The sequence below is a fragment of the Diabrotica virgifera genome, chromosome 6, assembly GCF_917563875.1.
Source record: "Diabrotica virgifera virgifera chromosome 6, PGI_DIABVI_V3a".
In the NCBI taxonomy this organism is placed as follows: Eukaryota; Metazoa; Arthropoda; class Insecta; order Coleoptera; family Chrysomelidae; genus Diabrotica; species Diabrotica virgifera.
Window position 1 is genome coordinate 40,014,019 of NC_065448.1, and position 27,847 is coordinate 40,041,865.

The 27,847-nt window shown below is 33.4% G+C and overlaps 1 protein-coding gene across 4 annotated transcripts in view; it reads right to left on the minus strand.

Annotated features, from left to right (window-relative positions):
• LOC114326167 (uncharacterized) overlaps positions 1-27,847 on the minus strand; it is a 133,059-nt gene that overhangs the window by 57,083 nt on the left and 48,129 nt on the right. For 3 of the 4 annotated variants that reach the window (XM_050652729.1, XM_050652728.1, XM_050652727.1), the window contains 2 exons: positions 10,181-10,294; positions 779-989 (listed from right to left, as the gene is read on the minus strand). In XM_050652729.1, coding sequence (XP_050508686.1) covers positions 779-989; positions 10,181-10,294 — 325 coding nt within the window. Of the gene's footprint in view, positions 1-778; positions 990-10,180; positions 10,295-14,364; positions 14,484-27,847 lie in introns of those variants that run through there. The other variant, XM_050652730.1, reaches the window with a different exon arrangement.

Below are 27,847 nucleotides of genomic sequence, written 5' to 3' on the forward strand. Positions count from 1 at the left end.
CTCTCACAAGAAGATTCAAAGGTGACAAAAATACCATATTATGTAAATAGCTTATCAGAAAAATTAAAAAGAATAGAAAATAAGTACAGAATTCAAAACATTTAACATACTGAGGTCTATTATTATCTAAATACTGTTAAGTGTTGCTGAACTACACACAGAGAGATCAGAGAATTGTATCTGTAAAATACCCTGTGAACGCAACAATTTCTATGTTGGTGAAACTGCAAAACCACTAAGAGTAAGGATAAACGAGTATGAGACATACATCAAAAACAGGGATTTCAACAAATTACAGTTAAATTATTATTAAACATTAGTTTTAAACGCAAATAACTTGAAAACTACTTAGTCTATCGGATTGAGACACAAGGATGATATTTACGTAAAAAGTAACGAAGAATCAAGAAAGCATGCTGAAATGATTATTACGACCGTGGCGTAGATTGTGAGAGGGAAAAAGAAGTACATATCCCTACAGCACGCCTCTGGTAACAGCGGAAAACTGTCCAAGTTTCTGTCACTGGTTAAAGTATCCTAACATGTGTAAACTGTTTGTCAAGTTTGAATAAAAAATATTGGAAGGTGTTAAAACAATGGGCTAAAATCAGTTTAGATTATTTGTATTAAGCGACTCTTATAACCTAAAACACAGACTTAAGTGTTTTAGGTTAAATCCTTTTATTTTGTGCTAAAGTCTCTCCAGTTACTATATGGACAATTCATAATGAAACGCCTTATATAATATAATAGTTGCTAATTTAAAGTCATAACTTACCCAATTCTTTTTTATACTCCTCTTGTTGTTGTTTATTCGTTTTATATCTAAGTGTGTTGTCAACACATTTTCTTAAATCTTTACTGCCAAATTGGAATCGTAGCATTGGATCTTCACATGTTCGTGTAATTTTTTTTCCGTCACTAAATATTGGTGCTCCCCCTCCGCCTGCCTTATTGGTCAATCCCAAGCTGCCCACGTATCGTTTGTTCTTCAAAATATTCAAAAATGATTAAAAATTTGACAATACATATATATGTTGATCTGTTTTCCCTTCGTCCAGTGTGTGTTTTAGGTTATTTATTAGTTGCAAATTTAAAAATTTCTTTCTTGCCAAGCAAATGTTCCATTTTCTGGAATATCTTCCTGATTTGACTAAATGCCCCTGATGATGCTAAGTTAGCGAAAGTATACTTGGGCAAGATTTAATTAAACTAGATGCTCGATAGCTGCCTTTTATTCCTATACATTCCATATATTCGAGCATTCAGCCTACTTCTATTTTACTATTTTTTTTATTTTAATTACGGCAATATAAAAACAGTAAACATTAAAATTAAAAAATGACGTTTTATTAAACATAATCTAACAAATTACGACATTTTAATAGATGACCGGGGTTTGACTAGTCAAACGCCGATTTCTTAAAATTAAATTTCGACCTTTGCCTGACCAACTTAGTCTCTCCGAGGTTTGACTAGTCAAAGGCCGAAACTGTAATTTATTTCGGGCTTTGACTAAGGCCGTCAGTCAGACCTGAGGATTGCCTAGTCAAACCTAGGAGTGCCTGAAATTCTCGCTTTGACTATAACGTATACACACGTCGGAAAAGTCTAGAGATATTTCTAAAAAGAAACGTAACTTCTTCTTTAAGAGGACACATCAGCGCGTCATCAATATTACTTCGAGAGATAGTAGCACACCCTTTTTCGACAGTTCTGCGAAAATTTGGCAACAGTGCGCCGGTAGTATTTGACACTTATAACATGAAGGTTATAACATAAGCTGAAGGCTCAATATTGTGACAATATACTCATAGGCGCGCAAAATGGAAGTAATAGAAAACAATTGTATTATAAGTAAATAAATAACTATTATAAAAATAAACCAAAATAGTTGAAAATTTTATTAAAAGCGTGTATTTTGGTTGTTTTATTTAAAAATTAAAATTTTAAACTATTGATGATATCTCTAGAATAAAAATCCTCCTAAAACTTTATATACTCACATTAGAATTCGAAATATTTTACGTAAGATATACTTAGATACCTACAAAACTCACAATAATTAATGACAATCTATTTTTTCAAATATTCCGACAACTTAGTTCTATTATACAAAAATATAATAAATTAATTATATGTTGTTCTCAAGCTATTTCCTTGTGGCATTTTTATAATTACGTATTTTTTATGGGAAATAAGCCACAATTTTACTAAAAAATGAATTTAAAAATACAAAATACTATTAAAATAAAATAAACATGTTGTTGCTAAGTAAAAAAAAAATTCTTCTAATAATTTATTTAATCTGACTCATTTATATTGGCAATTCAGACGTATATTATACATTTTAAAGTAGAAGACTTTAAAATGATATCGCCAATATTTATGAGTTGCGTTCCTGGGACGACTTTACTAAAAGATAGTTCATTCGATTACATGAAATCAATCCCAACTCAAGAATATCCGTCACAAAAATCATAGCATGTGATCTGTCTTTAAAAAGACAACCAAATGCAACGATGAGAGTAAAATTCTCGCGTTAGAGATTCCATAGTAAATCACGAGGGAAAACCAGGAAAAAACCTCGTGATACTATCCCGACATCGTAAGTATTTGGTCTTACATTTAATCTACCTTCAAAAAACTAATACCAAATTCTGACTTTAATATGTTTAAATTATTAATAATATTAATATTACATAGATATACAATAAGTAATACTAAAATATAAAATTTGTACTAACTCGATATGTTATTGACTTACTAATCGTGGTATTTTCTTTCTATTGACTTCCTCTTTCAGTATGGGTAACCACATCCTACTGCATTCTACCGAGGAATTTGCGACACAATTGGTTTCATTTAGCATAATTAGAGCCGCTTCTTTGATTTTTCTCTTTTTGCTATCTGATTCTTTCAGGACTATACTTGAATCTCTCCACTGAACTCTATGTTCATTATCCCATGCGTGTTGACATATCTGAGATCTATCAAGTTCTCTGTTTTTAATATAAGAAAAAAACAAAATCAAACAACGAAACCCGATTTGGGCTTCGAAACGTTAATAAATTCATTTTTTAGTAAAATTGTGGCTTATTTCCCATAAAAAATACGTAAATTAATTATAAACAAACACTACTTCCCTATGGATCAACACTAACGAATTCCAATATCTTAGAAAATAATACGCTACAGCACTGAACAGAATGATATCGATATAGATAACAGAACAGAAAAGAAAATCGTGCTATTACACTTAGAAAACTGACGGAGGTTTGTCAAAATGACAGTGACTATTTCTCTATGCTGCCTAAACATTTATTAGTTATAATATTTTTGATTTCGTGTTATAGATAATTAATTTTAGTAGTTCCAATGTGACACAAAATCTGGGCATGGGATAACAAAAGTTTATTTGAAGAAAGTGTATTATTTTGTTCTTCTAAATGGTGGTACCTACAGGTTCGTTTTTGTAAAATTTTATTTAATTATAGAGTTTATCTTTAATTATTTACTAGCTATATTACGAATGTGTGTGCCAAATACCTCAACAAAATATTCAAAATTAAAGCTGCAATCTTGGAACACGTTTTTCGTTTTGATGACGCGGTGATGTAGCCTCTTAATAGGGAACTTGACATTTTTTTATTTATTTATTGTATTTGTCTACATATAGAAACAACGCATACCAAATATTAACCCTCAAATCGCAATATTTAATTTACAATGAACATTTAAAGTTGTGATCGCCTTCTATCTATTTTAACCTTCGGATGACCAAGCGGGGGAAATTGTGACCCCAGCGTAGGTTTTTCTTTAATAAATTCAAAAGTATTTTCTATTTTTAGCTCATTATATTTCTATTTGACTTTAATATCATTCTAGATATCCTCATATTTTGAAATAAAAAAAATTCCCTATATTTTACGAATAAAAAATATATTTTGAAGTTGATGTTTAGTAAAATAGCGTCTATTATGTGTAATTACAAGTAGTTTTACGCTAATGACGTCGACTTTGCAAAGTAACAAGACACTTACTCAACACACACACTACATATGACACTAATACTCATGTTGTGACTGGCTGAATGACATAAAGTCCATGCCAAAAAAACTTAAAAAAATTAAAAAAAAAATTTTTTTTATTTTTTTGTTAATTGTCATTTTTGACATTTTTGACCTGGGGTCATTTTTTCCCCCCTTGGTCATCCGTGTAACAAAAAAAGGTTGGTCATCGGAAGGTTAAACAACACTAAAAGCTATGTGACGTCACGCTGCTCCTTCCAGAAAAAGAGAATAACGAACTGTCAACACTGGAAGAGAAACAACTGTTTGTATTTAAAAACATTGTGTTTTGAAGGTTAGATAGATTTCTTTCGTGTATATTTCTTTTTATCTTTGCTTTAATAATATTTATAATAATAATCGAAGCAACACAAAAACAATATTACAAATATTGTATCGTTCATTTTAATGTGAGTATAAAAATCAGATTCTATTTTCATCTACATATACAAGGTATTTACTTACTTATTTTATGTTTATTTCTTTACTACAATTCAGTAAGATTTACTATATCGACAAGGCGAAAACGGCGGGTCCGCTGGGAAAAATATTCCCATGAGATTTTTTTGCATAATCACATTCGTGAGATATCCCAGAATAAGGTTCAAGAAGTCGCCCACGTGAAAAGTGGGCCAAATTTTTTTTAATAATTTTTTAATCAAATTGCAAAAATCAATATTTTTGGCCCGGACAATTTTTTTTTAGATTTTTTGGACCATTCTGAATAAAAAAGGTCTATTATAATTTTTCACTAAAGTTGATCGTTTTCGAGTTATAAGCAATTTAAAATTGAAAAAAAAAACGATAAATGGCGATTTTCAAGGCTTAATAACTCGGTTAAAAAATATTATTATGACAGTCAGAAAGTTACTACATTAAAGTTTAATGCAACCCCTACAAGACCCTGAAGAAATTTTTGTCATTATTTTATTACTAAGATGTTATTTTTAAGTAATAATAATGAGCGCTATGCACGCAGTAGGCGGCCGTAAATGTGAGTGCAAGTAAGATGCACAATTGGACTGCCGGAGTAGCATCTCTCTCACACTCAGCATTTACGGCCGGCTACCACGTGCATGGCGCTCAATATTATTACTTAAAAATAACAGCTTAGTAATAAAATAATGACAAAAATTTCTCCAGAATCTTGTAGGGGGCATTAAACTTTGATTTAGTCACTTTCTGACTTTCATAATAATAACTTTTAACCGAGTTATTAAGCCTTGAAAATCGCCATTTTTCGTTTTTTTCAATTTTAAATTGCTTATAACTCGAAAACGATCAATTTTAGAGAAAAGTTATAAGAAACATTTTTTATCCAGAATGGTCCAAAATCGTACAAAAAAATTGTCCGGGCCAAAATATTGATTTTTGCAATTTGATTAAAAAAAATTTGGCCCACTTTTCACGTGGGCGACTTCTTGGACCTTATTCTGGGATGTCTCACGAATGTAATTATGCAAAAAAATCTCATGGGAATATTTCTCCCCACGAACACGCCGTTTTCGCCTTGTCTAATAGTATTACAAAGAACCTTATGTTTTTAATTCTTACTATAGTATTTATCACATATTATTCATAATAAAACATATTTTTATAGGACTAGTTATTTATTTATTTATTCTAGCTGGAATAAGCAAATACCGTTGCAGCGTTGCCATACTTATCGCTTACGCCCGTTTATAGGGACGACCAACAAACTGTCTGACGTCACAATTGAAACGTCACGTTGAAAGAATAATTTAAATTCTGCAGTTTTTAATTGCATATACTTATTTCATAATAATAAAATATGAGTTTTTTTTGTAAACTGGGGTTCTTTTAACAGCATTAAATAACGTTTATCAGTAATATTTCTGGAATATAATTTTTGTGCAATTTCCCTATTGTTTTTACTAAATAATAATCGATTTGTAGTGTTTAGTAGTATTTAATATTCAACAAAATTATTTGAAACGTCAAAAATAACGAGAATGCCTTTTAAAAATCTTAAAAATATCGATAAGTACAATTAAAAGAAACATAGGTCATCACAAAATATGGTGTAATCAGAAAAAAAAACAAAATGAATACAAAGTATCGCGTCCACCCTGGTTTAATCATCATACAGCCAAATTTGTCCACTGTCGGACATAGGCCTCCTCAAGATGTCTCCACCCTTCTCTGTCCTGAGCAGCTGCAATCCAGTTTGTCGCTATTCTTTTAATAAGGTTTAATAACCTGGTTTAATAAGGCTCTACATATCTCGTTCATAGACAAAATTATGAGATTACTGATAGCCTGTTGGCCATTCTTCTGTCAGACTTGGCAAGGATTTGAAAAAAGAATGAATACATTCAAAACACTGTAACGGGTGGCTCTTTCAGGACCACAGACTCAGTAAAACACAGGTTAAAAACAAAGTAAATATATTTAAGATATTTATATACAGTTCAAAATTAATAAAATAAATAATATATTTCTATCTTCTGCAAAGTTAAAATAACAATAATTGCTGTCATCAAAACATAATAGTAATATTAAAAAGATACAATACACAACACAATATATACAATTACAATCTCGCTACATGGAATCAACCTATCTACACATTCAGACTCGAAGACATTGCATTTCAATCCAATGCGATAACATTAAACAGCGACACACAGTCACCCGCTCATCGCTACTACCGCTAACTGCGGTAACGGTTCCGGTAAAACACCACGTTAATACCGAGGCGCCTACTTATTCAAAGTACCGCCTCAACTCGGCGCATCTCTGCCATCGAGCTACTCCTAATTCAGCACGTTAGGAATAACTGATTCTATTATTCTCCTCTTCGTCTTAAATACGCTCTCTGTGCCATTTAGGTTTCGTATAGAGGGGTATGTAGAGGGGATGCGCCAACACGGATACTCCTTCGATAATCTACGGTCGACCGGCCCCGATCGCCAGCTGTGGCACCATATCATTACACCCCCTTCTCTTTGGAAAACAAAAAAAAATATAGCATACCTTTTTTTGTGCCGTGTATGCTACACGGCTTGGACTCATCAACGGTGTGGTCTTCGTCGGTTCTTCCTTACTTCGTAAACTGGTCCTGGATGGCAGTCAAGAAGATGCTTTCAAGACAGTGGGCCACTGCTTTTCTATAGTATTTTTACTACAAAAACGTTATTACGTAGGTCAAAATTTTTGACGTAAGAGAACTGTCAAAACATTAGATTGTGACTTTTCATTATTGTCATATTAATATAAAGTCACATTCTAACGTTTTGACAGTTCTCTTACGTCAAAAATTTTGACCTACGTAATAACGTTTTTGTAGTAAAAATACTATACACCAAATGGTGACATTCTTCCTGCTGGCTGCATCTGAGACGTTTTACTCTTAAAGCATATTTTTTCTGTCGGTTTTCTCTTCTCAAGCTAGTGTGGGATGATTGTCAAGAAGATGCTTCCCTCTGTAGATCTTGGGCTTGGTCCCCTGAAATCCATCGGGACAGTGTGCCAAGGCTTTTCTACAGCAGATGTTCTCATTATTCTTGCTGGCTTCATCGCGACGGTTGAAAGTATTTTCTTACAGGTCGTGGTCCCATCAACAGTTTTGTATTTTTCGGTTATTCGTGAATTGGTCTCGGATGACTGGCTAGAAGGTACTTCCTTCTGTAGATCTTGGGCGTGATCCCCTAATCTCCATTGCGACAGTGTGCCAAGGCCTTTCTACAGCGGATGGTCGCACTTTCCTGCTCGTTGCATCGACGGCGTTTTATTTTCGGTTCGGTTCATTTTCGGTTCTTTAAGAATCTAGAAAGAGAGAGACTTAATCATATTTGAACGGGTTCTACCTTATATCCACAACCTGCACGACGTGGACCTGTTACTGAATCTGTGTCTTTGCCTGTTGTCAATTTGTGAGGTTTACTTGTATGATGTCTTAATTTTACTCGGGTGCCGATTTGTAATGGGTAGTTACAAATTGGTAACTTTCATTTGGCTCGGGCCCTACTTTCTAACAGTTAACTCTTTCTGGAAGACAGAGTCATGTCCAGTTGCACCAACCAATAAACGATTGATTTTTTGATTTGAATTGCCCGTTTATTTTATAATATAATAGTTGTCAAAAAACTGTCAATTAAAAACAGAAATTTTAACGATTCTCCCGAAAAATATTAAATTTTTTACCATCAAACAGAATATTCTTTTCTTTCGAAAAGGGTTCAAACAATATTTTTGGGAGAATCGTTAAAATTCTGTTTTTAATTTGACAGATTTTTGACAATTATATTTTAAAATAAACGGGCAATCCAAATCAATTTTTTATTTGTTGATGCAACTGGACATCAGTTGTACCAACAAATAATCAAAGTAAATAAATTTAAGATATTTACATACAGTTCAAAATAAATAAAATAAAATATAATTCTATCTTCTGCAAAGGAAAAATAACAATTACTGTCATCAAAAGATAATCGTAATATTAATACGATACAATACACAACACAATATATTCAATAACAATCTCGCTACATGAAATTAACCTATCTACACATTCAGGAGACTACTCGGAGATATCGCATTTCAATCCAATGTAATAAAATTAAACAGCGACACACAGTCATCCGTCTATCGCAATGGTTCCGGTAAAACGCCACGTCAATACTGGGGCGCCTACCTAGGCAAAGTACCGCCTCAACCCGGCGCATCTCAGCCATCAAGATATTCCTAATTCAACATGTCAGGAATAACTGATCCTATGATTCTCCTCCTCGTCCTAATACGCTCTCCGTGCCACTTCTTCTTCGGTTTCGTCTAGAGGGGTATGTAGAGGGGATGCGCTAACGAGGATACTTATTCGATCATCTACGGTCGACCGGCACCGATCGCCTGTGGCATCAGATTATTAGAATACATTGAAAATTTTGACATGCGTGAAAATTTTGCCTTTTGCTCCGTTCCTCTTAATAGAACACTTATCTGGGAGCAGACATACACTCAGATCGCATTTTGCTTACTTGGAAGAGTGCCTTATGGTCTAATAAGTTTGGGTGGTGTAGTTGTTCAAAAATAGAAACAATGCATTAGTTTAGTCTCAAAATCAAAAGGATTAAAAACGTTACAAAAAAAAAGAAATTATTTTTGATTTAACGTCTATACAGAATGGTGCAAATGAAAGGATTAAATTCATCATTTCCTAAGCCAGCGACTTTACAGAAAAATGTCGAAACAGGTCGATTTTTATTTTTAAGTTTATAGTATACTAGTATTACTAGTAGTAGTTTACTAGTATATATCATACTAGAGACGTCTTCCATCTAAGCGTGATGACGTAATCGATAATTTTCTTAACTGAAAATAAGGGACGTGTGCTAGCTTATTTCAAAGGTTATTCAATTCTCTGTACAATAATATAAACATTAACATAATTGATTGTACACGGTATCAAAAAAAAAATTAAAATTAAATTAATTGACAAGAAAAGAAGAATGTAAGCAATTTATTTCATTCAAAATACATTTTACTGTTGTCAGAAAAGAGGTAAAAATGTCTATTTTAAAAAATAAACACAGTTTTTCGCTTAAATTCAATGTTTAAACTGCGAAGGGGCTGGTCGGTGGCAGCTTTGACATTGAATTTAATCGACAAACAATATTTATTTGTCAAATAAACCTTTTGTTCGGCTTTCTGACAACAGTAAAATCTATTTTGAATTAAATAAATTACACACATTCATTTTTTTGCAATGTATCTCTCGCTTCAATAATCTAATTCAATTTTTTTGACATTTTGTACATATAAATAATTATCTTAATGTTTATATTACTGAATAGAGAATTGAATAAACTTTTAAATGAACTAGCACAAAATACCTATTCTCATTAAAAAAAAATCATCGATTACCGCATCACGCCCAGATGGATAACGTCACTTGTATGATAAATATATACAAAAGCCAGAAAATCATAATTTAAAAATAAAAATCAAATTGTTTCGGGATTTTTCCTTAAAGTCGCCGGTTTACGAAATAACGAATTTATTCCTGTCATTTGCACCTTATTGTATAGTATTCAGTTTTTCCTAAGGTCAAATGTCTAAAGATAACACATTTGGTGCATCGTGAAACTTACATTTATATAATCCTTGTTGGGGAACAACTCTTCAAGTCTAAGGTTTCGTAATCCTCTAGGTCTAGCATCAGTACCCTTCCCCCAAGGCCAGTATGTATCCATCATTTGTCGAATCTATAAAACAAATTTAAATAAAAAAATATTTAAATAAATAAATTTAAATATCTTTTTCTTCAACCTTGTTAAAAATGCAATTTTTAGCACTCCATACGAGCGTTAAAAATGCTACTTTAAGGTACTAGTGCTTTAAAATATTTTTAAGGCACTGCAGTTCGTGTTGACCATATAGACAATTTTGATGTAATGTCAAAAAAATATAAAAATGGAATGTCAGTCAAGTTCAAGTAAAAGTTTTTGTAGATATTGTCCTGTAATTACGTTTGTAGAAAAAATATTGTATGATAGAGTAAGGTGGGGCAGAAGTACGCATCTAATGTTAAATAAATTGTAATTGTTGTAAAAGTGATACTGGTCAGCCGATACACTCAATTAGTAAAAGCTACTGGCTTATTGCACCATTTAAGTATTAAGAGAATCATTCAATGTTATTATTATTCACTTAAAAAATTAAACATTATTCAGCGGTAAAATCGTACTTTTGCCCCACTAGTAAGGCAAAAATACGCGTAATGTGGGGTAAAAGATCGCAGTCAAATTAAATTTAAAATACTTCTTTATTGCAGCTTGTTTTAAAGCAAATTTGACACTAATAACAGTTAAAAAATTAAAATATCGAATATAGTTAGACATAGTGGTAATACTCCTACTCCTTCGTATAGTGAACAGTCTTCATGCCACCACTCACCACAGTAGTTACATTGCACCCAGTTGTCCTCTGGAGTTTCAAAAAATGTTTCTTTACAACCAGGACATGTTACGTCATCTTCAGAATTTTGTAAAGCTTACTTGGTTTCATTTTTTCGTTCAAATGATGTTTTGTTCAAGACTTTACCTTTGCCCTTTATATTGCTGTCACTAGCAGATTTGGCTTTTACCTGATCATCTTTTTGTTTTGCAGCAAAAACGTTTCGTTTACCCTTGTTTTTGTGTTCTTCCCTTTTTTTATTCCTTCTTCTAGTTCGTCTTTTACCGGAGTACTGGTCAAAATCATGGACTTTTTCCTCTTCTCTTCCTCAAAGTTGTGTCTTTTTTCTTTGGAAGTGGTAAAATTTGAATAGGAGAAACATATGCCACTGCAGCTGTCTCTAATTTAGAATGTTCTGCAATATTTTGTCTGTTGTCAGAGGACAAATTCCGCAAGTCTTGAAACTGTTTACCGCTTTCCCAACTGTGTCGGTTTTTTATATGCTTCGGAAAATAATGAGGCAACTTGGTATTGAGTTATAGTTCTTCCAGGATTATTAAATAACCATTGTTCGCAAGCCTGAGAATAAAACTCTTTTAAAGGTTTAAAAAAGCAGCGATCTAATGGTTGAGTTTTGTGACTACTATGCGGAGGTAAAGACAGCGTATGGATATTATTCTCGCGAGCGAATAAAACTGCGTCGAGAGAAGTATGCGACGAATGTTTATCCAAAATCAACAACGCCGGGTCAGCTACTGTGGCTTTAACATGTGTTTGAAAATGACTCATCCACTCCAGAAACAAATCACTGTTAATGTATCCCGAATCTGATGTTAGAAGAATAGAGTCAGGAGGTGCACCATCGATGAGTTCTTGTTTTCGTCTTTTCCTCGGAAAAATAACCGCTGGTGGTATGTAAGACCCTGAAGCAGACATACAACAAACTACGGTTACAGTTTGGCCTCTTTCGGCTGAGACTATCTTTCCAACTAATTGCTGTCCTTTGATGGATACAACTTTGGGCGTTTTCTTTGGAACTGTGGAGAGACCGCTCTCATCTACATTGAATATCCTTGAACTTGAAAACTTATACTTTTGATAAAAATGAAAATGTATACCATTTTTATTCATTCAGTTGCGGTGCGAAACCAAAACTGTCTTAATTTTTTTCCGTTGGAACTTTACCACGCTGCAGACGGGGGTTGTGAATTGCATAGTGTAGAATTCCTTCCCTTTAGTCTTCACTGCAGCATCCATTTGGCTTGCATATTGTCACCAGGAAATGGACCAATAAAGTTTTTCAATTAAAAATCTTTTAAAAATATTTAATTTACAAATATTTTTATTAGGTTGAAAAACTTAGTCTTTTATTTAGCAGATGCCGCTAGGCACCTACTACCATCTCGTCAGTTGCAGTGGGAGATGGATATGTCGAAGATTTTTACCTGGGCCAGAGAAAAGCAGCCTATGCAGTCTCTGATGAACCTCTAACAAGAGGTGAAATCGTCGATAAGAGTGCTGGCTGCACTCTCTGATCTGAGTAAAAATTAAGACAGTTTTGGTTTCGCACCGCAACTGAATGAATAAAAATGTTATATATTTTCATTTTTATTTTTATATTAGTATTACTCCTAGAGTAACTAGGTCCATTTTCCGTTGGAACTTTACCACGCTGCAGACGGGGGTTGTGAATTGCATAGTGTAGAATTTCTTCCCTTTAGTCTTCACTGCAGCATCCATTTGGCTTGCATATTGTAGAAGCCTTGGAGGTTGTCACCAGGAAATGGGCCAATAAAGTTTTTCAATTAAAAATCTTTTAAAAATATTTAATTTACAAATATTTTTATTAGGTTGAAAAACTTAGTCTTTTATTTAGCAGATGCCGCTAGGTACCTACTACCATCTCGTCAGTTGCGGTGGGAGATGGATATGTCGAAGATTTTTACCTGGGCCAGAGAAAAGCAGCCTATGCAGTCTCTGATGAACCTCTAACAAGAGGTGAAATCGTCGATAAGAGTGCTGGCTGCACTCTCTGATCTGAGTAAAAATTAAGACAGTTTTGGTTTCGCACCGCAACTGAATGAATAAAAATGGTATACATTTTCATTTTTATTTTTATATTAGTATTACTCCTATAGAGTAACTAGGTCCATCTTCCGTTGGAACTTTACCACGCTGCAGACGGGGGTTGTGAATTGCATAGTGTAGAATTCCTTCCCTTTAGTCTTCACTGCAGCATCCATTTGGCTTGCATATTGTAGAAGCCTTGGAGGTTGTCACCAGGAAATGGGCCAATAAAGTTTTTCAATTAAAAATCTTTTAAAAATATTTAATTTACAAATATTTTTATTAGGTTGAAAAACTTAGTCTTTTATATTTTTCAATTAGTAATTTTAGGTTATCAAAATATAAGTCGATTTGCACTTTGTTAAAGCCCATTGCTCTGGCTACGCTCGTTTTCGATGGTGTTCCTAATGAAAGCCTATGTCGTTTTAGGAAACTGTATGCTCAATATTTCCCTTTCATTTTCTTTTCTTTTGAAAACACGTGAGCGATCCCATTCTGGTCAGCGTATTGAAAAGATAATTTTCTCAAGCTTTTTAGTGTAAGGCCATAAAACACTTTTTCCAAATTTTTTGCATATTCAGCTAACTTGTTTTCTTGATCGGCATTGAATACAGACTTAAATTAGCCGATTAACGCCACAGTCTAACTTCAAGCGTTTTCTAAGCGCACCCTCTGAAAATCTCAGCTGGCTAGCAACCTGACGTTTAGATAATCTGGTTTGAAGTAACTGCTCAGCTCTGGTGAAAATTTCGGGAGTAATGGGAGTTCGTTCAGATTTCCGTTTATAGTTTGTAACAACAAGAAACATCTAAATTAGTTAGTTAAAACATTGGAGTTCAATCTAGATTGTGTAATCAACTATTCTAAATGAGAAATAAGCCACAATTTAATTAAAAAACATTATTTTATTTTTATTTGGACAACGACGTAATATTTGGACGTCGAAACGATAATAAAATAATTTTTTTAGTTAAATTGTGGCTTATTTCCCATTTAGAATAGTTGATTACAAAAATGACACAAGGAAATAGCTTCAGAACAACATTAGATATTGTGTGGGGCAAAAGTTCGCAGCGTACTCTTGCCCCAGAACTGCATGCGTAGTGTTGCCCCAAACGGCATTTGAATTTGGCGCCATAGATTGAATAGAAATATTTAACCACGGCTATCGGCTTTCAACGACAATTTGAAGGTTAAGCATTGTTATTTATGATGTAGGTATTGATTCTTCGATAATTACGATTTAAAACAAATTACACTTAAAAATATATTGAATGAAAACAATATCAATAACATGGTTGGAATAACTTACCTCATTTTCAAACGTATTTTTGGCACAATCACTATGCAATTGTTTATGTAGTTTCAGTGTGTCAAGCTACTCACGTCTCGACAAAGGCCACTCTACGTCTGCGTATTAGTTAGAAATGGCTGATGCGTACTTTTTCCCGCCACGTACTTTTGCCCCACCTTACTCTATCCGTGTTAAATAGTATATTTTTAAGGCACTCACGTGAATTGATCATTCTGCAAACTTTCACATGCGTGCCTTAAACGTGTACTTTTAACACTTAGTATATCATAAATAACTATTATGTCTTTAACTCGTGTTTTGGTTAAGACATATAGGAATTACAACAAGTAGTGGATCAAATCAGAGGGAATGTGATAATATACTGCGAGGCATAAGTTAGGAATATAGAAAATTATGCTCATTTTCATAGTTGATTTTTTCGTGAACTGATTAACGGATTCCGCTATTTTTTTATTGTTTTAGATTTTTCTTTGATATTTACACACTTGGGCAAATGTTTAGTCAAACTTCTTTTTTGTAGTTATACCAGGTGGAAGAATAGAAATGTTTTTCTTATGTTAAGTTTGAGACGCCCTGTACGGAGGACAAGGTACAAATGAGGGTATACATCGAAATCGCATTGTAGTCTTATGTTTGGTGAACAATTTTTTTTAAATGTCCCTAATATCTTTCGAAATAAAGAAAATAGACGGTTAATTCTTTAACATGTGTTTTAACTGAATCAAAAAGTTTGAGACGCCCTGTTGGGATGTCATACATTGAAATTATGTGATAGTCTCATATCTTGTGAACATTTTGTTTGTTTAATTCCTCTGATAAGTTTAATATCAACGATACTAGACGGTTTAATAATATGTGTTTAATATGTGTTTAAACTGACGACATGCGATACGTGAGGATACAATGTCTTATCATATCACTAAGATTTTTTTTATTTATTTAAAAGTATTTTGCAATCTATTGAGTATCAACAATAAATGAAAGTAATGACAATGGCTAAGAACAAGAAGGATTTTACCCACTGGTAAAATCAAAGTACAATTTTTATAAAGTTGTATAGAAATAATTACATTTAATAACTACTATCTAATTAGTTCACAAGTTTACTGGAAATGGTAAGTCCAGTGGTTTAAATCTCTTAACCAACGTTGTTCTTGGGAATTGTCTAGGAGGTTAAGTGCAAACTGGTTTACCTACATGATCCTCCAACTTGGCAATGTATGCAGCAGTACATTTTTTGATGACTTCTTTTACAATATCCATTTTAAGGTCTCGATGAATAATTCTGTTGTTGTTGTTGATGTACCAAGGTGCATTAGTGATGGTCCTGAGGGTTTTTCATTGAAAGCGTTGGATGATTTTGATGTTGGAGTGACTGACTGTTCCCCATAGTTCCAACCCATATGTCCAGATTTGCATAGGTATTGCCTTATAGAGCAGAAATTTATTATCCAGAGATAGTCTTGATGAACGGCTCAATAACCAATAAATATTTCTTAATTAGAGACCTAGTTGCTTTCTCTTGATCCAGATATGTTTCCTCCATGTGAGAGTTCTGTCCAAATGAATAACAAGATATTGTACCTCGTTGGCCGATGGTAATTGATGATTGTTTAAAGTTACAGGAGAACAGGTTCCTCTTCGTGTTGTAAAATAACATGAATAGATTTTCCTTCATCGAGTTTCATTTTCCATTCCAAAAACCAATCTTGTATTATGCCTAGATACGCTGGAAGGAGAATATATGCCTAGATAAATTGGGTCAGTATGAGAGGCTAGGATTGGAGTATCGTCGGCAAATATTCCTTGCATCATTTATTCTGTAGGTGGTCTCTCCTCTAGTGGTTTCTGAAGAGTTGGAGGTATAGCTGCGGTAAACAACAGATACAAGGTAGGTCACAGCACGCTACCCTGTAGTACTTCAGCTTTGATAGAATAGAGTTTGGAAGTTGCATCTTGATATTTTAATAAAATAACACCTACCTGACAAATATGATTCAATAAGATAAAATTATTTCCTACATAGTGCGAAAGGAACAGAGTGTTTAAAGAAAAAATATGTGTAATGTATCTCTCGCTTCAAATAACCTCCACGTAGACACCAATTCCGTACTTAATCTCAAGAAAATTCCACCCAAAACATTACACAGCCTCCATTAAACAATTTCGTCTCTCTTACGTTGCACTGTACATACCGCTTACTAAATTTTGACGGGAAATAAGCCATAATTTTACTAAAAAATTGATTTTATTAACGTTTCGACTAAAAACTAGTTAATTGCAAAATTGTCACAGTAACGTTAACATTCCGCTTACTGTTTACGTTATGTGCCTTTCTGTTTTAAATGTTGTGTTATAACTGTTATTTTTTACTGTTAACTTAATTTTGTTTCAGTTAAAACACATGCTAAAGGTAAAATCACATATTTCCTTTGTTTCTAAAGTTATCAGGGACATTCGAAAAGCAAAATATTCCGAAAACATAAGACTACAATTTCCTGTTTTCAGGGTGTCTCAAACTTAACATAAGAAAAACATTTCTTTTTATTTACCCGGTAAAGGTTAAAATAAAGTTTAAGTCAACTTTTGCCCAACTGTGTAAATACCAAAGAAAATCTTACATAAAAAAATAGCGGAATCCATTAATCCGTCAACAAAAAAAATCAACTATGAAAATGAGCATAATTTTCTTGATCCCTAACTTATGCCTCGCAGTGTACCTGGGAAATTTACCGCTTGAATAAGCAACTAAACTTTACCACCAATGGGAACACAAAATTTTACGAAAACCTCCAAAAAAATAAAGGACGATAATACAATTCTACATCCCCTCCATTTTACAAAAATTGGGAAATACGGGATGAAAAATATTTTCTAGGGGTGAAAAAATATACGTTCAAAATAAGTCCAAAATTGGATAAAGTGACTAATTCTAAGTAACTTTTGTTCTATAGAGTTTTTTAGAATAGAATAGAATAGAATAGAAATATGCTTTATTGTCACTGAAAATTTTTACAATTTTATGGACAAAGCTTACATACAGTCAAAAGAAAACATAATATCAATAACAAACTACAATTTACTAAAATTAGATAACTCGTCAATATATGTACAGAATAATATAAGATATAAAAGCCAAGACAAAAACAATTTATTGCAAAATTTATATAAATTGCAAACTGAACATACTTACACAAATAAAATAAAATACATAGGGAACTGACAAGTTTATGCTACTGCGTATGAAACCCAATTTTCTTAGTAGTTATTCATTCTTCTTCTATTAAATAGTATGGTCTTTTAGATAGAGAGGGTTTTGTCATTTTACGGAACTTTGGGAAAGATGTTGCAGATTTAAATTGTAACGGGAGATGGTTGTACAGTTTCTTTGCGGAATATAATATAGATTTCTTTACCAACTCAGTGGATGGAATCGGTAAATAAATGTCAAAGATTGAATTTCTGGTGGAGTAAAGATGATTGGGCCTTGCTGGAAAGACATGACGGTGTTTACGAATTAAACAAACCGTTTCTAGAATATATAAAGATGGTAGTGTTAAAATTCCGTGATCTCTGAAGTAACTTCTGCAATGTGTAGATCTTCTGAGGCCAAACAGATATCTTATTGCTCTTTTTTGCAATTTAAAAATAACATCAAATTGAGCAGCTGTACTAGAACCCCAAAAAGGAAGACCATATCGAAGATGAGACTCGAACAACGAAAAATATATTATTTTAGAAGATGACAAATTGAGTTCCCTTGAGACAGATCTTATTGCATAGCAAGCTTAGGTAGTCTAGGGCGCATCTGTTTTGAGATAGACGTTGAGAGGTGACTCAAATTTTTTTGTAGAAATTGCTTGGAAATAAATCAAATAATAATATTTGAGTTATCCTCCCTCTCAAAAAGGTCCGGAACATTGTTTAAATAATCAAAATGTCAAAAAATTAAAGGAAAATTCGATTTTTTTTTGGTTTTTTGAATATAACTGTAAAAGTATTCATTTCCGAGAAAAGTTTTACTGACATAAAAGTTGCGTAATTAAATTTCCTATAATATAGAATTGGTAAAAAATTTTAAAAATAGTCACCCTTGTTGCAAAAAATAGTCACCCTTGTAAAAATAGCAATAATTGCGAAAAACAATACAAAAACAAGTATTCGCATTTTACGTTTTTCAACCATTTGTGCTACACTTAGGACCTTCATATTTCACCCAGAAAAACTTTATGATACCGTAAAATAATACTGTAAATTTCATTAATATCGGTTCAATAGATTTTGCAAAATAAATTTTGCAATCCAGCTTTCGCAATAAAAATTCATTTTTCAAAATGTTACAGGACTGAAAATAAAGCAGATAGCAAGTTGAAATTTTTTTTGCTTATAGAAGTGTACTGTACCTTTTATTTGCAATTTACAAAATTAAAATCGATTAATTACTACGGCGTCAGAAATTTTTTTAAATAAACATTAATTTTTGGTGCTACCACACAAGTTAATTTCCACCAAAATTTCTTCTAATCTTTATCTAATATATTATTTTCTTACTCTATATTTTGTTGTATTTTAATATTTTAATTCCACAAAAATCAAACTAATTTTATTATTGTTTATGAAATATTGTTTAAAAAATTGCATATGTTTAAAAATAATAAACTTTTATTCTCTAAGTTAAAATATATAAACAATAAAGTTTTTGCTAATAAAAGTTTTATTTCAAAGGATAGAGTATGTGTTTTTATTTTGCAATAAACAAATTTATTTATTTATACCGAAATGTAATAAAAATTAAAATGTATCAATCATTATCAAAGGTCATTGGAATGCCCAATAATAGCAAACTATCCGCTGTCCTGCGCGTAGCACCAATAATGAATGTTTATTTCAAAAATTTCCTGACGCCGTGGTAGTTAATCGATTTTAATTGTACAAAATTGAAAATAAAAGGTACAGTACACTTCTATGCGCAAAAAAAATTTTAACTTGTTATCTGCTTTATTTTCAGTCCTGTAACATTTTGAAAAAATGAATTTTTTTTGCGAAAGCTAGATTGCAAAATTTATTTTGCAAAATCTATTGAACCCATCTTAATGAAATTTACAGTATTATTTTATGGTATCATAACGTTTTTCTTGGTGAAATAAGAAGGTCCTCAGTGTAGCACAAATGGTTGAAAAACGTAAAATGCAAATACTTGTTTTTGTATGTTTTTTTTTCGCAATTATTGCTATTTTGCAACAAGGGTGACTATTTTTTAAATTCTTAACTAATCCTATATTGTAGGAAATTTAATTGTACAACTTTTATGTCAGTAGAAATTTTCTACGAAATGAATATTTTATAAGTTATAATCAAAAAACCAAGAAAAAAATCGAATTTTTCCTTCATTTTTTGACATTTTGATTATTTAAACAATGTTCCGGACCTTTTTGAGAGGGAGGGTAACTCAAATATTATTATTTGATTTATTCTCAAGTAATTTCTGCAAAAAAATTTGAGTCACCTCTCAACGTCCAAATGTGCTAATATTTTTACAGATGAGCCCTGGTCTAAGGAGAGTTTCTTACTTAACGAATCGATATGAGGGGACCATTTGAGGTTGCTGTCTAAAAAAATACCAAGAAATTTTACAGAAAAAACGGTACTGACCTGGCTGTTATTAAGAGGCAAAGGTTGAAGAGCTCCTTTATAGGATAATGCTACTGTTTTATTTACGTTAAAAGAGAGTACATTAGAGTAAGACCAGGTCTTTATCGTCAGTAGATCCGAAGTTATAGTTTCATGAAGAGATGCAATAGTTGAGTTGCTCCAAGTGATACTGGTATCATCAGCAAAAAGAAAAATTTTCCCATCGATTTTTAAATTAGTGATGTCATTTATAAAGATAAGGAACAGAAGAGAACCCAATACTGAACCTTGTGGTACTCCACATACAATGTTTTTGAGACTAGAGTCAGTATCATTTTGCTCTAACTAGTTGTTTCCTATTGTTCAAGTAGGATTGGAACCAATTTAAAGAAATACCTCGAATTCCATAGAAATTTAGTTTTGTAATCAAGATGTCGTGATTTACACAATCAAAAGCTTTGGCATAGTCGCAGAAAACAGTGGAAGTATAAAGATTATTGTTTAGTGCTTGGTAAACCTCATGTAGTACAGAAAACATGGCATCAGTGGTACAATTATTTGTTAAAAAGCCGAACTGATTTTGTGATAAAATGTTATTATCAACTATTAATGACATAAGTCGAGTTTTAATGAGTCTCTCAATAATTTTGGAGAGTACCGGTAGTAAGGCAATAGGTCTATAGTTGCAGGCATCAGATTTTTCACCACCCTTATGAAGAGGAATAATAATGGCTGTCTTTAATCACTCTGGAAATTTACCTTTTTCGAAGGAATCATTAATTAGAGAGACGAGGATTTCCAACACATTTTCTGTGAGATTAGAGAAAATTTTTCACTGAGTTAATACTTTTCGAGTTATTTGCGAGTGAATACGTTCATTTTTAACAAAAAAAAAACATGTTTTGGACGGTTTTTCGCAGATAACTCAAAAAGTAAGTATTTTAGCTAAAAAAATATTCTTAGCAAAAATATATCTTATATAAAATTAAAAAGAAATGGTTTATCCATGAGGTCTGTATACCCAGTAGAAGCAGAGTTGTAGCTAATGAAAGGTAAATAAAAGTAAGTTCAAAAACGGAGAACTTTAGGGGAAAAATTCATTACAACTTAAAGGTTTATTTTTGTTTTTTAAAAAACTTCTAACATTAAAAGTAAGTGAGTTACGCTCAAATTATTGTTGGTCCTTTTTATTTTTTGGTAAAAAATCGGGAAAATCACCCTCTAATTAGCTTCCCAAATAAAATTAATCGTTACTACATTATTAACTAACTAATCAATTTAAGAAAGTTGCAATATTTCTCCGCTATTCGAGCACGATCGTTTCTCAATTCCCTTCCAAGTACTTCCACACCGCGAATAGATTATTTGCTTGAGTTGCAAATTAAACGAAAATAAATAAACTAACTTTTGCGTCCAAAAACGTAAATATGCCTGATGTGGAATTATAGAACTTACAACGAGGGAAGATTATTGGTCTTGTGGAGAAAGTAATGTTCTCAGAGGGACATAGCTGTAGAGCTAGGCGTAATACAGGGCGTTCTGTCCAAAACCTATGCTAGGTAACAGGAACTAGGAAAGCTCAAAAATAAAGCAAGGGAAAGTCGCCAAAGGTAATAACGGCTCTCCAAGATCGTTTAATTGTCCAATCAGCTGGAAGATACCCAACCATTTCTCACCTGCAGCTCCAAAGGCAGCTTTTGGAAGCTACAGGTGTAGCTGTAACTGTGGAAACTACGGGATGTAAGGGATAGTAATGCGCAACGTATAGCCTCTCCTATCCAAATATCAACCTCACCTTCCCGCGTGATGATCTTGATTCTGGTCATCCGGTGCATCTTGCTAGATAACAAACGAGGCTCTGACGTCCGAGTGATTGCCGGTATATGCAATCCCCCACTTACCTACCAACGGCTTCGGGTGGATGAGTTGGTAAGTGGTAAGGACACTCTTTTGTCCTAGGGTTGGGAAACTGGCCCTAAAGGCGGATGAACCGAGAACTAGGTCAACGGCGTAAGGATGTAGAAGGCAAGGAGAAACCACTACATTAAATATCCATATGGATATCTCTTGTACGTCTATCATGGCTACAGCTTTGAGAGTGAAGACTACTGATCATGTATATCGGAGTGCAAGATCCGGCAGGGGAGGAATAACAACACAGAACCATGGGGCCTTCCAGGTTGTTAGCAAGCGAAACCCCCAAGTAAAAGGAAAGGATACGCCTAGAAAAATTAAGCAGTATTAAAATATGCACCTGGAACGTCAAGACCATGTACGAAGCAGGCAAAATTTATAATGCCATCCATGAAATGGAAAGACTGAATATTGATATAATGGGCATCAGTGAAATGCGATGGCCTGACGCCGGAAAATGTCAAATAAACGAGCACCAAGTATATTACTCTGGAAATACAGAAGGTCAGCATAAGCATGGCGTCTGAATAATTTTAAATAAACAAATAAAAAAATACGTTACGAATTGTGTTCCAATATCCGAGAGAATCATGCTCATTCAATTGGATTTATTCCCAGCAAAAACCAACATAATCCAAATATACGCACCCACAGCAGACAAATCAGATGAAGTAATAGAGGCTTTTTATAACGATTTTGAGGAAAGTCCTAAGTAAGTTAAAAACCAATGAAGTAACGCTAGTTATGGGTGACTTTAATGCCAAAATCGGTAAGGGTAGTTATAGTGAAGTAATAGGTTCATGGCGTTTGGGTGAGCGAAATGAGAGAGGAGAACGCCTACTCACATTTGCTATGGAAGAAGAGTTGGTAATCACCAATACACTCTTCAAATTACCATACAGAAGGTTGTAAACATGGCGTTCACCCGGTGACACGCCAGAAAATCTCATAAGAAACCAGATTGACTATATTTTAATAAATAAAAGATTCAAAAACTCCATAACATCAGTGAAAACCTACCCTGGTGCAGATATTAAGTCAGACCATAACCCACTTGTCGGTAAGTTTCGTCTGAAATTTAAAAAAGTCCACAAACCTAATTCTATAAGATACGATCTCAAACAACTAAGAGATGATGACATAAAGCAAGAAGTACGGGAATATCTGAAGAACAACATATCTAAGTCAGAAGTAGTTAATGATGTTAGTTATCCTAATTATCTATAAGTTTCATCGGTGCGAAGTTCTCATTTTTGAAAAAAATTGGGTTCAAAATAAAACATTTTTTTTATTTTGAAAAAGAATGGAATTTTATATGGAATTAACTTAAAAATTATTAGTAATACCAAAAATCTCAAAGAGTAATAAATTGTACGTTTTGCTTTTCTGAATATTTTTGATTTTTTGTTTTCTTGTTAGACAAAAATTGGTTATGCTATGGCTGTTCAAAATTTTCCTAAACTCGTGATTAGTTACTCGTTCAAGCCATTGTAACTACAGCTTTTTCAAAAATAAGCACTTTGAACCGATGAAACTTACAGATCATACAAATAATACATAAGCAAAGTAACTTGTCAAGTGGTAATGATAAAATTTATTTGTGATGCTAATTAGGGGGTGATTTTCGTGATTTTTTTACCAAAAAATAAAAGGGACCAACAATATTTTGAGCGTAACTCAATTACTTTTAATGTTAAAAGTTTTTTTAAAAAACAAAAATAACCTTTTTTAAAACGCTTTAAAAAAGCTAACATGAATTTTCCCTGAAAAGTGCTCTGTTTTTGAGTTATTTCGCATTGAAATATTCTATTTGGAATTTGACGAAGAAGGATCTACTTTTCATTAGCTACAACTCTGCTTCTACTGGGTCTACAGACCTCATGCATGACCAATTTTTTCAATTTTTTATAAGCTATATTTTTGCTAAGAATATTTTTTTCGATAAAATAATTACTTTTTGAGTTATCTCCGAAAAACCGTCCAAAAACATGTTTTTTGTTAAAAATGAACATATTCACTTGCAAATAACTCGAAAAGTATTGACTTAGTGAAAAAACTCTATAGATCAAAAGTTGTTTAGAATTAGTCATTTTATCTAATTTTTGGTCTTATTTTGAATGTATATTTTCCACCTTCGAGAGGGGGTAATCCCCTCCAGACAGTTTCAACTACCTATTCCCAAATTTTCATCCTTCCTTTTTTTTTTTGAGGTCAGATTGTTCTATGATCGGGCTACAAGATCAACACAAATATACATTCAATAATATCAGTCGACAAAGCTCTACGATAGATTATAATATAATCAACAGGTATATCTTGTCATCAAAAATAATGGACATAAGATGCCTCAACTCAGCAGATGTAGGTAGCGACCATAATTAGCGACTCCTTAGCGAATCCCCTTAGCGACCATAATACTTCGCACCCCAGAGAGCGACACCAACACAAACCAAAATCAAAGTCGAAGGACTAAATACGGAATCCATGCAATCATTATACACAAAGCAGAGCAGAAGCATATTCAAACCTATACGATCAACCTGATACCAGGGAAGGCGAAAAACTAATTCACGAAAAGGATGTCAAAAAGAGATGGAGAAAGTACTTTGACAGCTGGAGTTAACTGTGGAGTTAACGGAGATAGTAACAGCAATGGTCACCTAAATTACAAACGCGGAAGTGGCTCAAACGCTTAAAAAATAAAGAAAGGTAAAGAATTCGGGCCAGATGATATCCCTGGGGAAGTATGGAGAGCATTGGGAAACACAGGAAGAAGTTGGCTAGCACGACTATTTAATATAATTATGGAAGTTGGACAAATGCCAGACTAGTGGAGAAGCAGTATACCTCTTTACAAAACAAGGGAAATATACAACAACGTAAAAACTACAGTACTATTAAACTACTTAGTCACACCATGAAAATATGGGAAAAGTAATTGATAGCCGGATACGTGAAGAAACCGAAATATCCAAGAAAATCATGCATCAAGCGTCAATTTGGCTTTATGCATGGAAAACTAACCATGGATAACATTGGATGACCGATAAAATACTAGAACTTATTCAACAAAGAAGAAATTGGAAAAACAAAGACGAGATTCGGTATAGAGAGATATATCGACAAATAAGATACGAGGTTAAGCGAGCAAAAGAGGACTGGATGGAACAAAGATGTCGTGAAATGGAAGAACTACAAAGAAAACATGACGAGTTTAATATACATAAAAAGCTTAAAGAAATTACCTACACTCAGAGAAAAGAACTCCTCACTTTATGAGAAACTCCAAAGGTAACATAATTCTCGACTTGGATGAAAAAAAGGAAGAATGGACTAACTATATAAAAGAGCTCTTCCTGGATACGAGGCCACCACTTCACACCACAAAGTATACGAATACTGGTCCTAGTATTTTAAAAGCGGAAGTAGAGAAAGCCATCAAACAGAGCAAAAATGGGAAATCTCCAGGCCCTGACCAAATACCATCAGATCAAACTTCTGGATGACGACAATGTCTCACAATTAACAAACATTTATAACCATATATACGAGACTGGAATGATGCCACAGATATGGTTGGAGTCTACATTTATTCCACTCCCAAAAAAACCTAATACATCATCATGTAAAGACTTTAGACTAATCAGTCTCATGAGCCACTCTCTCAAGCTACTTCTTAAGATAATTCTTAATAGAATCAAGCAGAAATGTGAAGAGACAATGGGAAACAAACAATTCGGTTTCAGAGAAGGATTGGGAACAAGGAAAGCTTTGTTCTCAATGTTAACATTACTTCAACGATCATGGGAAGTACAGAAAGCAATTTACGTCTGCTTTATAGATTTTGAGAAGGCGTTTGATAGAGTTCAACATGATAGGTTGTTTGAATATCTAGAAATGATTGGAATAGATGATAAAGATCTGAGACTTTTACAACATCTATATTGGAATCAAGAAGCTTCTTATCTGGTAGACGGCAAAGAAACAGACAAAATTTGCATTCAAAGAGGTGTCAGACAGGGTTGTGTGTTATCCCCAACTTTGTTTAACGTATACTCAGAAATAATTTTTAATGAAGCCTTGGAAGGACAATGTGGAGTTCGAATCGGGGGAGAAACTATTAACAACATCAGATATGCAGACGACACCGCGATCATGGCTGAAAATATCGAAGATCTTCAATTCCTTATTGATCGAGTCACTAGAGAATGCTCCAATAACGGACTTAACATAAATGCAACAAAGACAAAGTTACTTGTGGTTAGTAAACAAGACGTCGGCCCTATACAACTAATTGTCAGTGATGAATCAATAACAAAAGTTAACCATTTTAAATACCTAGGATGTTGGATAAACGAGACACTAAATCCGGATGAAGAAATTAAAACTCGTATAGAAATTACAAGAGGAGCATTTATGAAACTTAGATCTATTCTGAGCAACTCTCAGCTGAACTTACAACTAAGAATCAAGTTCCTAAAATGTTATGTGTATCCTGTATTACTATATGGATGTGAAACCTGGATCATGAAGGTTAACATGATGAACAAATTAGAAGCCTTTGAGATGTGGTCGTATCGTAGAATGCTCAGAATATCTTGGGTTCAACGCATTTCAAACAGAGAAGTCTTAAACAGAGTAGGTCAAGGCAAAGGTGACTTAATGAAGATGATAAAAAAGAGAAAACTTGAATATCTGGGGCATATAATGAGAGGTAGCAGATACAGGATGCTGCAGTTAATACTCAATGGAAAGATCGACGGAAAAAGAGGAATTGGTCGAAAGAAATATTCATGGCTCCGAAACCTTCGTCAATGGACTGGCTTATCAGCAGATCAATTGTTACATGCCGCACAAGATCGAGAACGATATCGGCAAATTGTTATGGAAGCTACCCACGCCTAAAAATTTGGGCACGGTACTTAAAGAAGAAGATGGACAAATAGAGGAATAAAGAAAGAAACGCTCATACGGTATTTATTGATCTTGAGAAAGCATATGATAGAGTTCCTCGAGAGATTCTGTGCAATAAGAAAAGAGTCCCTGGTGAAAATGTAAAGATTGTGAGAGATATGTATGAGGGAGTAACGACGAGTGTTAGGACAGGTGTGGAAGAGACTGATAAATTTCATGTGTAAGTGATGTAGTTTTAAAAGGAAATAGTGAAAGAGACTTAGCACAAAAGTGGAACACTCGAACAGTGGAGACAAATTCTAGAGAAAAAAAGGTTTAAAACTTAGTAGGGCAAAAACAGAGTATTTGGAATGTATGTTTAAAGATGGAGTTACTACAGATAAAATGGTATTTTTGGATGGTGAAATAATTGTGAAAAGCAATAGTTTTTAAGTACCTAGGATCGGTATTACAGAGTAATGGAGAAATAGATGGAGATACATGCAGTAGAATTAGGGCTGGATGGATGAAGTAGAAGGAAGCAAGTGATGTGTTGTGTGATAGAAAAATTCCAATAAAGCTGAAGAGAAAATTCTATTAAAACAGCCATAAGGCCGACTATGATACACGGAACTGAATGTTGGGCAGTGAAAAAGAAATAAGAACAACGAATGCATGTGGCGGAAATGAGAATGCTTAGATGAATGAGTGGAGTGACAAAAAAGGATAAAATTAGAAATGAGTATATTAGGGGAAGTATAGGTGTGGCTCAAATTAATGCCAAAATGAGAAAGCATAGGTTAAGATGGTTTGGTCATGTTCAGCATCGAGACGTTAATCACCCAACAGAATTGCTGAAGTGCAGATTACTGGAAAGAGTAGGAGAGGAAGACCAAATAAGACCTGAGGGGAGACGATTAGGGAGGAAATGTTGGTAAATGGGAGTAATGTTAATATGACCCAAGATAGAGTTTTGTGGAGAAATGCAATTGGGGAAGCCGACCCCGCATAGGGATAAGGCAAAGAGAATGATGATAAGAAA